At 28.8% G+C, this 13,928-nt stretch overlaps 3 protein-coding genes across 3 annotated transcripts in view; 1 reads left to right on the top strand and 2 right to left on the bottom strand.

Annotated features, from left to right (window-relative positions):
* Positions 1–13,928, bottom strand: part of LOC126742871 (calcium-activated potassium channel slowpoke) — a 205,391-nt gene that overhangs the window by 20,124 nt on the left and 171,339 nt on the right. The gene's annotated exons all lie outside the window — the stretch shown is intronic.
* On the bottom strand, positions 4,727–9,177 carry LOC126742882 (deoxyuridine 5'-triphosphate nucleotidohydrolase-like). Its single transcript, XM_050449734.1, has 3 exons — positions 9,069–9,177; positions 5,117–5,356; positions 4,727–5,059 (listed from the first exon to the last, which is right to left on the bottom strand). The coding sequence occupies exons 1-3, from the start codon at positions 9,130–9,132 to the stop codon at positions 4,854–4,856; spliced, it is 510 nt and encodes a 169-aa protein (XP_050305691.1). The 5' UTR covers positions 9,133–9,177; the 3' UTR covers positions 4,727–4,853.
* Positions 9,473–10,164, top strand: LOC126742883 (uncharacterized). Its single transcript, XM_050449735.1, has 2 exons — positions 9,473–9,615; positions 9,736–10,164. Exons 1-2 carry the CDS (start codon positions 9,524–9,526, stop codon positions 10,148–10,150), a joined length of 507 nt encoding a protein of 168 aa, XP_050305692.1. The 5' UTR covers positions 9,473–9,523; the 3' UTR covers positions 10,151–10,164.

The raw sequence follows: 13,928 nt of genomic DNA on the forward strand, positions 1-13,928 counted from the left end.
TTAAGTTGTATCGTTGATTGAATATTTGGGAAGATACGCAACCTTATGGGCTAAAACGTGACCGCAAATATGCGTGAAAAATAGATGGCGATTCTCTCCAGTATGCGCGAAAATAATTTCGTCCGTCGCTTCTCATTAGTAATCGGCCGATCATCCGAGTCGTGTGGGAGAGTTTTTGCACAGGTTCGTGTTTGCCGTATTGCAATTTGGTAGTTGTTAAAAATTTTTCTTGGATATCATAATCACAAATAGATAGATAGGTATATGTAAATGTGTTTAGTTTGTGAGACGATGGCTTCTTTAGGCAAAATTAATCAGTGTGCGTATATTAATTAAGACTTTGATTTATAACAACCTAATATGGGAATCTCAAAATCTTATTAGAAAATCTTTAAAAAAATCTAATTATAAACCTCACAGAAAATTATCTATTTTATCTACAAAAATCAATCCGAACTCTTAAAAATACTGTCTCTTCATGTATATGAGAGCCATTTTCTCTTTTTCTTTTTTTTACTTTAAGAAAATTTTAAATCAATATATTATGTTTATGGTCTTTAGTGTTTTAAGTATTTTCAATAATTGTTTTCATGATGAAATTCATTCATGAAAAAGATAAAAATAAAGCCTAAAAAGCCTTTAAAGTTATTGAGAAACTGGTTATAGTACGAATGGTAGCTTTCCTAATTAAAAAAAATAACATATTAAATGAATGTCGAGTAATGTTTTCATTCCTGGAGAGATTATATTTGAGCTTGAAGAAGGTCACTTTGATGCAGCGGTATTCTGCGACTTCTCTAAACACTTTGACTGTGTCAACCATGGAATATTGCTCGGTAAGCTTTCTAGATATGGGTTTAGGAGAGTTGCTCTAGAATGGTTAAAATTTTATTTTGTTAGACAGAAAAAAGTTTGTTTGGCCAAATGGCAGTTTGTCTGAACTTTGTGTAGTAAGCCGGGTTCGTTTCTCGGTCCTATTTTATTTCTATTGTATATAAATGACCTGGGGTCGCTCCAGATAAGAGGATTCTTCACTATTTTTGCAGATGACACCACTATCTTATGGACAATAATAAAAGCACATTAACCTAGAACAATTTCTAAAGATTTATTAATGATTAAACAGTGGTTTGATGCTAATTTGATGTCTTTAAACATAGATAAGACTAAATTGTTAAGTTTTTATGCTCAGAGCAGTTCATGATTCACAACAAAGAATTGGAAGTGAATAATTTTAACAGATTTCTTGGAATTGTTATCGATCATAAACCTAAGTTTTATGGAGATATGTCAGGAGGCAAAAACTGGCTAGACGATGTTATGCTGTTAGAATGGTTTTAAATGAACTGAGATTGATATTTTTTTTGTCGAAAGTTGGAACTTACTTTCATACAAAAATACCTACAGTATGGAATAACATTTTGGAGTTGCATTAGTAAACGGCTTTTTGACTCGATGTTTGTTTTTAAAAAACAAGCCATTAAATATATGTGTCATAAATCTCCACAGGACATGCAGACCCCTATTTAAAGATACTTTCCTTGTGTTGCTTGTTTATTGTTGAGTCTGCTTGACTAATATACAAAAAATATAAATTGTATCTTTAAAATAATGGCTCCTTAAAACATTATAATATCAGAAAAAAATACTATATTCCAATGCCCATCCCGAAAAGTGAACTAAGAATTCTCTTATTTACTTGACCATAAAAATTTTTAATCATTTTCCAAATGTCATAAAAGTCTCCTCGCTTTAAAAAGTCCTTAACGAAACTTCTTAAAAGCAAATATTTTTATAGCATTAGAATTTTTTGAAGATAGATAGGAATAGGCCAATAGTATATACCTAATTAGTTTTTAGTAAAGATGTAAAGGTTAGAATTTGTGATGTTACTCTAAAAAAATTTTAAGTCGTCTTGCTTTGAAATTGAAAATACATTTTGTGTTTATACTAGTATGTTGAACCCACTATTGTGTATTGTTTTTAAATTATGTGTTAGTAATATGTCGATTAATGTGCCTATTTTATATCATAAAAGTACCATGTCAACAAGTAGGTACCATGTATTTATGAATAAAGTATGTTTTGAATTTTTTGAAATTCGAAATTGTATTTAAAAGAGAGAGAGGTATATAATATTTAATAGGGATGATTCCAACTACTAGCTAGAAATTACCTCGTTGATAAAGTAATTAAAAGGGTTATTCAAAACTGCAAGTGGCCAACATGGCGTCGACAAGAAGAAACAAAGTTGATTATGACTCTCTAAAGAAGGAACGTCGTATTTAAAAGTTAAAAATGTTAACTTGTAAATGAGAGAAAGTGTTTACAACAATGTATAAATGATTTTATTTTATATTTTCAAATAACGCCAGAAAAAAATAAAAAAACCATTTTGCCAAATTTCACCTTTTTCCTGAATATTAGGAAGTATTTGGCATTTTTCCAATGTTTAGATTGCATTTATTTAATCATTACATTTATATTGCGCAACTTTCGCCTAATTAAACTATTTACTGCTCATCCTTATTTTGGATATCCTGTATAATCGCGATGAGACCCTTCATACTGTTAAACAAAATATTTGTTTTTTTTCTTATTAACTTTTTCTAGTTTTAAGAATTAGTAATTAAGTGTTTGCCTGTATTGCAAATTAAAATGTGGCATATTTTCTATATTTTATAGTGTTGTTACACCCTTATTCAAAACCTTTTAAATTTTGCGATTTTATTTTTATATTAATTTCAGTTAAAGGTATCTATTTTTCAATATTTTTGTTCAAAAAAAGTGTACTTCACAGATCTCACTACCCTACACAGTTTTTGAGATATTGGCTGGTTTCACAAACCCGTATTGTCAAAAATCACATTACGGGCTACTTTTTGCAATAAATTATTCACTCTAAAAAACTATAGTATCGTATATAGATATTAAATCTTTAATTATTTAATTTACTCTTTATATTTACGTGAAACCTACCTATATCATCACCTTTATTTAATATTTTTGTTAATTTTCTAATTAATAAATAAAAGCTTATTGAATTTTTCTTTTGTTTTTATTTATTTATTTTTGTCTCAAAAAAGGATTTTGGTAAGTAATTTATTATTTGTTAATAAAATTTAAGTTGTAAGAGATAGCACCTTCCAATACATTACTTGACCACCACATTTATCTAGTTATTTATGCGAGATCACAGCGCATTTAAATATCGGCAATAACAAAATAAATAAAAGCGCTGTTATCATCATCGCCCTTGTCTTAAAAAAATAACAAAACGGCCGGGCGCCCAAAGATTCCCGCGTCGTTAAACTGCAAATGGTCAATATAGCGCCGACAAAGAAAAACAAAGTTGATGATGGCTCTTTAAAGACAGAACGTCGTATTTTAAATTTAAAGGTGTCATCGTATAGGCGAGAAAAAGTGGTCACAATAATTTATTCATTTAATAAATACTTTTGTCATATATTTTGAAATAACGCCAGAAAAAAAAATAAAATGATTTTGCCAAATTTCAGTTTTTTGCAAAATTTAGGAAGTATTTAGATTTTATTATAAAAGGACACTATATTGCTCAACTTTCCTCTAATTGACCACCTCTATTGACGTCCTGTATAACCGTGATGCGGGGTCTTTAAACAAAATGTTTTTTTTTGTTACTAGGTATCTTTTTATAGTTTTAAGTATAGTTGTAACAACTGGTAATTGAGAATTTTCCTGTGTCGCTTAAAACTTAAAATGTAGCCTATTTTCTATTTCTATTAACATCCTCACTCACAACCCCTTACTTTACAGATCTCACTAGGCTGCACAATTTTTCAGATATTGAATCACATGACAAAATGGGTTACTTTTTACAAAAAATTATTAATCAAGAAGTTATATTACCATCGGTATTAAGTCTTATGAATTATTTAAATTATTCTTTATAATATTTACGTGAAACCTACTTATATCTTAAAATTTGTTCCACATAAGTAGTTATCTTACCACGTTTCTGTGACACATGCCATCCACATCTGAAGAAGTTGATGACACATGCCATCCGCATCTGAAGAAGTGGATGGTATTTGTTCTTGAGCTGTGCCGTCGAGGTCATGCAGATCTGAAGAAGACACAATATGTCGTCGACAGAAGTGCCCTTTAGGTGTAGCCGAAGAAGTGATGACGTAACGCTGAAGAAGTAGTAATAAGAAGAAGAAGAAGTTATGACTAATTGCCAAAGAAGTAATTATCTAAAGAAGTCATCAGCGTGTCTCATCAATTTCTTCAGATGTGGATGGCGTTCCGTAGCCGAAGAAGTTATGACGCAACGCCGAAGAAGTAATTAGCATAGGGTGTGGTCGGTGAGGGTGCCTGAGGCAACATATCACCTAACTTAATATGAAAACTCTTTGTGGCAAAGCCACTTTTTTTACTATTTGCGCATATTTCTGTTAATTGCCAAGGTTAAAAAAACCAATTTTGGTCTACCGCGCACCTACCAAAACGTCCGTACCGTTTTAGTATAATATTATTACAATCATATTTTACCGTCGAGTGCGAGCAACAAAGCGGTATCGGTAACCGAGACGACGACGACGACCTTGCTTAAATGTTAATTACTAATTTATATATGTGAATAGTAATACTACTAATAGGTACATACTTATTTATTGATGAACACGTTTAATAAAACACATTGTTGTAGAAATAAATATATTTTTATTTAATTTAAGTAAAAGAATTTAGATATTTAAAAAATATATTTTTAAGTTATATCTATAATTTTAAATAAAATAATAATAACAACAATTTTATTTACTTTTATAAAAATCATTTCTTAAAAATTAAAACAAATCACTTTATTTGTTTTACATATTTTTTTCTGTGGAGCCGAATCCTTTTTCTCCACGTTCTGTGCTGGACATGTTGTTGACTTCTTGAAGTTCTGGATAGAAGATCCTTTCACATATTATTTGAGCTATCATGTCGCCAGTTCTAACGTGAAAATCCTCATCCGAGTGATTGAACAGTAGGATCTTAATTTCACCTCGATAGTCCTCATCGATAACGCCAGCTAATTAAAAAAAATTTCATTATTACAATATATTTTTGTAAAAAAAATAAAACTTACCGCCTACATCAATAAAGTGGTTTACAGCTAAACCAGACCTTGGAGCAATCCTGCCATAGCAGTTTTTCGGTAGCTCAAATTTAAGTCCAGTTGATATTAGAGTTTTTCCTTTAGCTGGTATTATTGTGTCATGATTACTTTTTAAATCATATCCAGCAGCCAGTCTACTACCCTTTTCGGGTGTATATGCGTGAGGTGTGATTTTTGTATATTTTAAAATTGGACTTACTTCTTGATCGGCTTAAATGTATAAAAAAATTTTATTGAAAATGGATAAAATAAATTTATTGATTATAACCCCAAGGTAGTGTATCGGTATATATATAATTAATAATTCTTTTATCATCGTATGGAGTAAGAGCAACTTTTCTCTGGTTTATTGTGTAGACCTCATGTTTTTTACTTCGAATTAAATGTTCTTGTGTATAAAATGTGTCTTTATGAAATAAACAGTTATAATAGTCATCAAATGTTATTGTTTTCATTGAAGTATTAGTAATACCTTTAGCCTTTTTAACAACTTTATCTGAATCAAACAGTTTTAATGCATACATTTTTGATTTAAGACCTACAAATTCACTCATAATTTTGCCATTATTCTCATCTTTCATTAATCCTAATACTTTCTTATTAACTAAAGGAATATTATAAATGTTGTCTACAGGATAATCAGAAGTGTCAAATCTATCTGTATCATTTCTAATAAATTCATAGATATCTTCCACGTGAAAATGGTAAATTAAAGAATCAGTGTCAGTATATAATAGTTTGGCATCTGTATTAAATTTAGGTTTAATATAATTATAATGAAAATCATATAAAAAAAGTTTAGAAATTTCTAAAATACTAAAACCCGCATATATAGGTTTATTAAATTTAATATTTAACCTTGACATTTCAATTATAACCATGTCATCATCAAAAATGGTTAAACTATGGAAATTAGGTTTTGAAATGTAATTTTTTGCTCCATATCGACCGAGCCAAGTAGTTACTACTTTAACATCTTTGTATTTCCTCACGTTTTCCATAGTTTTTCCGAAAACTGCATTATTCATTAACTTAAAAAAGTTTTTTTCAAATTCATTTTGGCTTTGTTTTCTCAAATTTGTATTTAAATCAATGTAAGTTTTTAGCCAAGGTGATTGTTTAAATTTTAAAATTTTATAAACTTTAGTAAGTTGTAAACCAAGAGATAAAGCTTGTTTTAAACTTCTGTAATGAATAACATAGTTTTTCTTATTAAAAAGTGTTGTCAATAATTTAGGTTGTTTTGATGATGTGACAGGTGGTATTAAGCGTTCTGGACATAGAGGTAAATCCTTGTGTAGATCGTGGAGTTCCTTAGGATATTCCAAATCTACTTCAAGTATATACCCTACATCTGAATCGTCTGGTGTATTAATAATATTTTCCGAATAGTAGACACTTATGTCAACCCACTTAAAATCACCAGTAGGAAGCGATTCACTCATTGCTGTTCCATATAAATTGTTAATGTCAAAGTACATTAAATATGATGATGGCAGATCGGGGTTAAACTCATTCTCCATATATTTATTGTTAGCTTTACCATAACGATTACTACACTGAGATACTCCACCTCTAATTCCGCTTTCAATCATCATTATTTGATCAATATCGGTAATTAATTCTAATGTAACTTTTGAAATTAAAAGGCAAGAATCGTAGGCCAATCCAGGGGCAGTAAAATATTTTAGACATTCTAAACCATATGTTTTATAACAAACTTTTCGGAAATTTTCAAAAACATCTGCCAAAAGTAAAATATCAGTCTTTAAGTATAACTCTAAATATTCTTGTAAATTTTGAATTTGAAATGATTCCCAAATTTTAACAGCAAAGTTATAATCAGTCTGTGTTACATTAGATTTTTTAAGTTTGGAGTAAAAAGCATCAATCGATGGTAAGCTATTTTCCTTTAGTTTTTCCCAACAATCAAGATAATCATATGGAAATATACCTTTTCTTGATATAAGATTAAATTCAGTCTCATTTTTGCAAAAACTTTTAGTAATATATTTTTCAGAAGAACTTAGGTAGGAACTCAATCGATCTAAGCTGCTAGACATAAATCGAAAAGAATCCAAAAATCTAAATTGAATACTTGTATTTTCTATATATTTTGAAAAAGATATAAATTTTTCCTTGTTAACAGGTAATAAGGTAACCGAGCCCGGTATTTCGGTTGTCAATTTCCGTATAATAAAGTGACTATCGTAGCCAGAAAGGTTGTGAAATATTACAGGTATAATATGATCATCTTTATAATTGAGATTACATAAAAAGTGAGCACTACCCCTATATTTACCCGTAAAATGACAATGATCTTTAACTTTTATATCATCTTCACTAAAAGGCTTTTGACAAATATGACACATAGTAGATGTGTTAAATGATTCTTGCTCTGATGTCGACAAGGGTAACATTGAAACAATATTATAAAATATAGGATTTAATTGATGTGCTAATTTTTGTAGTTTTAAGCAAAACCAACTTATACAGTCTTGCCCCGTATATAGCTCAAATTTTGATAGAGAATTATCATAGCTACATAATAAATAATAAGCAATACTGCATGGAATATGTTTTTGATATTTATTTACATTAACATTTAAATCCTCATATTTTTCTAATATACTCTCAATATCGGCATAAATGACAAATGGAACTTTTTCTTTATTTTTAAAATGTGAAAATGATATATTCTTTTCCCTTTCAGATGGAAGTGATACTTTAATTTTATTCATTTTTTTACAGGCAAACATATGCTTATTTAAAACTTGTTCAGAATAGAAATAATTTAAACATCTGTCACAATAAACTTTTTTATTAGTAATATCACCAATTTGCTTATTTAATAATCTTGATAAATTTTTAATTAATACAAAATGATATGTTCTATGAAATTGTAAGATATGCTGACCTAAACCATTATTATCATCATCATCATCGTCATCTGTATTAAAATTATCCTCTTGATTTATAGAAAGTATTAATAAATTAACCTTAACTAAAAAGTCATATTGACTCAGACATACAGGTACAACTTCTTTTTTCTCCAAACTAAATACATTCACTCCGATATTATTCATTTTCTCAAATTTACTTATATCTTTTATTCTAATTGGAAAACTAATATTGTCATATTTTAAAATTTCACTAAAATGAGGATATGAAGATGTTCTACATGGATTTTGATTTGTATTACAGGGATTAAGAGCGGCCACAATACACCAGAGAAAACAGTATTTATCATTATTTTTAATATTAAGAACCCCCTTAGTATTTTGAATAAATTTCGGCACCGTAATGTAAGTAGAATAGCCAATATTTATAGGGGTATAATTATTAAAATTAATTTTTAATTGTAAAATTTCATACAGTGCCCAACCGGAATCTCTCTCTTGAAACTCCTCTAACTTTGTTAAAATATTAGTTTTTATGTAATCATTATAAAATTTTCTCAAATCGGTGTTACGATCAACTATTTGATTTTTGGTGGTAAAATGTTTTAATTCAATTTCACCAGTTTGAGGTTTAATAAAATTACATAAAAATATAACATTTATTTTTAACAAAGATTTTTTGAGTTCCTTTCGTACTTGACATAAAAATGATCTAAGAGCTTTTTTGAAAAATATCAGCGGGTCCTTAATATTAAAGTTAACAATTGCTCCAGTTCTTATACGATTATTAAAACATGATTCCAATGCAGTCCAAACTAATTGTTTCCCCTTTTTATTATTATTCTTTTTGTATTTAAATTGTTCTCGATAATTTTTAAAAATACTTAAATTTGATTCTAATTTAATCATAGATTTTCTATCTATTTTTTCCTGACTTCTTAAAAATTTTTTTAAAATTAAAATATTTTTATTTAAAAATTTTATCCACTTGCAATAATCATTTTTATTTTTTATAAGCTTACCAAGTTCGCCAATTTTTAACAACATTTTTTCACTCAACTCGCTAACTTCTTTTGTAGTAGACATTATGATGAGAATAAGTGTTATAAGTTTACGTTGTAGAATTAAATTGAATCAGATATTTTCATATGTCTCGTATAAATATACTAATATCATGTATTCCATTTACATTTTTTTTTTTCGCATTTAACAAGACGGGTATTATTTTATTACACACCTATTATAATAATTGCATCACGTTGCTAAATGTTAAGGTCATTTTGCAAACATAAATAAATCTGCAATAATTATAAATTCCAATTATCTTTAAGATGCATAAATGTTGTTTAACATGTAAAACCTTATTAGAATAATTACCAATTACTCGCTTAGGCAAATTTTCTAGTATAAAAGCACCATCGTCTTATACATAAAGTTAATCTTAACAACTCATCAACTTCATCAACTAACTACTACAATGAATGTAGAATCAACCTTCATTTTCGAATCTGTTGATCGAAAAAAGTTATCCAATAAACTATTAGTGGTGATGTTAAAAAATTTGTTCAAGTAAGTATTTTTTTAATTTAAAATTTCGAAAATGTTTAGCCATTATTATTATTATTATTATTATTGAAAGTTAATATTTTTATTTTTGTAAATAAAAATTTTGATTTTTTTTTTTCATAGATTTGGAAAGAAGGATATTAAAATAGTACAGGGTAGAGTTCACCTCTACCTCTCTTACTCGCCCCGCAACGAAACAGTTGCACAAAAAGTGAAGGGCTTACCCGTAAAATATTTACGGGTGGCAGCTAGTGATGAAGAGGAGCTACAACTGTTCCTCAAGGCTATGCGGGAGTTTACAGAGGTAAACTTTTACCGAGCTGTGGAACTGGAAGAGGATGAACGTCACGCTTTAACGGACGGTAGAGATAAAGAGGAACCGAATAAAAAAAAAATTAAAATTTTGGAAAACCGAACATTCCGAGACTCTACTACTACTACAGCTGGACCATCCCAATTAATTGAAATACCTGATGAAGGTGCAGATGAGTTTGAGACGCAAAAATACTCTGTATTTGACTTAAATGAATATAAATAAAATATATTTTAAAATCAGTTTTTTATTTTAAATGGTTGAGTTTCTAAAAATAAATTCTTATTAATCTAACTAGTAAAGATATCCAATATCGAGATATTAAATTCATTGTTTTATTTTTTTAAAATGGCTTGACATAAAACCAATAAAAAAAAAAAAACAAAAATTTTCTTATGTACTTATTTGATTAGTAATAAAACAAGTGTACCTATATTAACTATTATTTTAAACAGCAAGTGATTAAAAACGTTTTTAATTTTACATTTAAAATTAATAAATAAAACAAGTATATAATTGAAATTTAATCAATTTTATTCATATACCAATCCCTTAAAATATAAACATTTTCCTTGGCGCACCTTAAATTATTATAAATATGTTTTTTGCAGTGGTATTTACGACCACTTTGACTAATAAGACAATTTAAATTTAAACAACCCAACTCTAACAAGTCTATAATATTATTTGGAATTATACTACTTAACCACATTTTTTTTGTCAAACCTTTAACATTCATTGTCCTATTTGGTTTAATAGTGTCTTTTAAAAATGCATAAAGACCTTCCAAGGGTAAATAGTTGACGTCAGTAAAGTCCCAAGGCAATCCATGTAGATTTCTTGTTATCCAATCCATTTGTTTCCCTTCAAAACTGGCATTATCATCAAACCGTTGAAACCAGTGAAATGGAAATGGAAATTTAACAAAATGATGAAAAACGTCACCATTTTCCATATCAATTATAGCAATCTCCTTACAAAGAAATGGACTTTTTTTATATTGAAATCCTTGAACGTCTAAAATATACATGATGCTAGTTGTTTACCTTGGACAACGTGCGTGTATCTTTCACTATAACTTTTAGCAAACTAAAGTTAGAAATTATACAACATGCATTATTTAAATCATAAAATCTATTTTTAATAACACATAGGCTTTAGTTTGTTATATAAAGAATATACATTAACAAGTGCACAAAAACAATGTGATCGAGAGTGATAAAAGCATAGAGGTTCAGTTTTTTCCATCTCCACTTCTTTTTCCTTCTCCTCGACATTCTCTTTAATTTCGATAACAGGTTTCAGTGAATACTTTTCTACATATTTGCATGCATCTTTTCCTTTTACATATATCCTATGTATATTTTCTTTATCTGTAAGATTTTTCAATATTTCAGAAAATTCATAAACTGGGGTATATCCTTCGTACCAAGGAATGCAGTGTTGATTTATCATTGCCCATTTGGCTTCTTTAATAATTTCATTTGATAATTGATCCAATGCAAATGGTGGCTTAAACACAAAATGGCTTATTTTTTCTCCATCATAGACAGCCAATTCTTTAGGAAGAAACTTTTGGTTTTCAAGTTTAAAACCTTGAACATCCACTATTAAAAAATTCATATTTTTTTTTAAACAATTATATTTGCCTCACTATTTTTGTAAGAGGGTTATAGGTAAATACGCGATCGTATATCACCAAACAGTAAGCTGAAGTATCTTTGTCTAAATCACTATTTAACTCAAACTCGACTCGCATAACTACCGGACCTGACTGAAGCAATTCTTTTTGATGAATACAATTTATATAAGAGATTGGTGCTATGGTTTTAAACTGTTCGGGATTAAACATCGGTTCATCGGTCTTTGAATAATAGGTGGATTGAAATTGTGAATACATTTCATAGAGGGTTGCAAATTTGTTTTGTTTGATATCTAAATTAAGGTCTATATAAGGGTACCGTTCAGAGTTTAGAAATACTCTTATAGACCTTAAATTAATATCATGAAATTTACTCATATCTTCCTTAAGCTGATCTCGTTTACCACTTTGGAATGCAATAATTACGTGACGGGGTGTTTCTATCTTAGTTGATGTTTTCACTGGCCAATTATGTCTATTAGTTTTAAGAAGCTCTGGGTATTCAATTAATTCCCAACATCTAAACCCAACTTCGATGTCGACATTCTTATCAATAATTTTTGTAAGAAGCAATTCTTGTGATATTCCTACAGAAATATGAGGTACATTCCAGGATACCTTACTCAGGGTTACCTTTAATGATTCATTTGCTTCCGTAGTCGTAACAGCATTATTATCAGTATGATCTCTAACTAGAATCAGTTCTTGTTTAGAATTTATTATCACTTTTTTATAATCTTCAAAAAATCCCATGAGAGTTTTTAATGGAATGCTTACATTAAAAAAACCCGTTTTTTCATCCACTATTGATTTTTTTTCAGTAGTAGTAGTAGTAGTAGTAGTAGTAGTTGTTGGCAAATACCATCCGGCATTTTCAAGCTTATTTACTTCATTATTATTGTATGATAGGTATCCTTTTAGTGTTGATGTCATACCTACATCTCGCACGGAATCAATTGTTACACCATTGAGCTGATACCTCATTTCTTTAAATAGAAAAGCTACTCCATTGTTGATAAATGATGCTTTTTTTGAAACTGTTCCATCACTCTTGGTTAATTTTCCCTCTATATAGAGTGAACTTTCTCCAGGTAAAGTATACTTTTCAACTTCATTAACGGGAATCACTATTTCATCGTTATTTCCCAGTTTTGTTGGTAGGTATGGTTCATAGGAATGTGTTTCATAATGTGTAATAGAATTATCCATTATGAGCTTTTCCGTAACATTAAGAATTGAGGACATTTTTTTTTTTTAATTTACGTTTTACAATATGATAAATCCAAGTGATTTTAAAAAGTTTCTATTAGACTTACTTAACGGTTTCAAATTAAAGTTATAACTAAATTTATTTTTTTTATGTTTAACTTTATATACTTTATTTGTAAACATTCCATTTTCCTTTTTATTATATAAGATAGCCATTATTCCAATTTTTTAATGTGTAGCCTAATGGTAACGGTTTCGTTTCTAAAGTTGATTACGTCTCCCTCTTGATCTATAATTTTTACAATAATTTTATCTATCACCTTTACAACGACTGGAAAATAAATGATATTTTGTGGACTTTCAATAATTTTATATCCAGGTGGAACATTGGGAAAGAATTGATGAATAATGTGAACGGGTTGTCCGTTCAGGTATGATCCTTCGGCTATACTACAATCCACACAAAGAGAATTTACTTTTATTATCTCTGCTGGAAAATCTGACTCATGATATTTCTTATCACCCTTAATTGTTTGGTCACTTTTAAAGCCTAAAAGCTCTCCAATAGTTCCCTTTTTAAAAACGATATCTGTAGATGATTTAATTTTACACTTTAGGGTATTATTGTTTGCACGTAAAAGAAAGGATATTTCCCTTTCTTCAAATTTCTCCTGTAGTAGTTGATTTAAATCTTCAATTTCATAGCTTCCCAGAGGTATTTCTATGAAATCTCCTTTACTTCCATAATAAACCCTATTATTTGAATAATCAATATTGGGAATTGTATAAAATGTCTCAAAATTTGTCAAACCCACAACATAATCTGAATTATCATCTAAATAAATAGGTGGATTAAAATTTGCCGAAAGTATGCTACTTTTAGCTGAAAGTGTTATGGTAAACGATGACATGCTTCTTGATAACTGTTTATTTTTTATCTGGATTAAACAATTTGGTTACCTATTATTATAAAGGAAATGTAGACATAGCTGTCCACAGTTAGATTTATCATATGTTTGATACGGATCATGGTTATAGCTAATTAAATTTTTATTACCATCACTTAAAAAATATGCAATAACTTCTTTAGGGGGCCTTAGATTACCGAAGCTATCAAAATAACTTATTTTTTTATTTTTTTTAACGTATGCC

The sequence above is a fragment of the Anthonomus grandis genome, chromosome 12 (assembly GCF_022605725.1).
Source record: "Anthonomus grandis grandis chromosome 12, icAntGran1.3, whole genome shotgun sequence".
In the NCBI taxonomy this organism is placed as follows: Eukaryota; Metazoa; Arthropoda; class Insecta; order Coleoptera; family Curculionidae; genus Anthonomus; species Anthonomus grandis.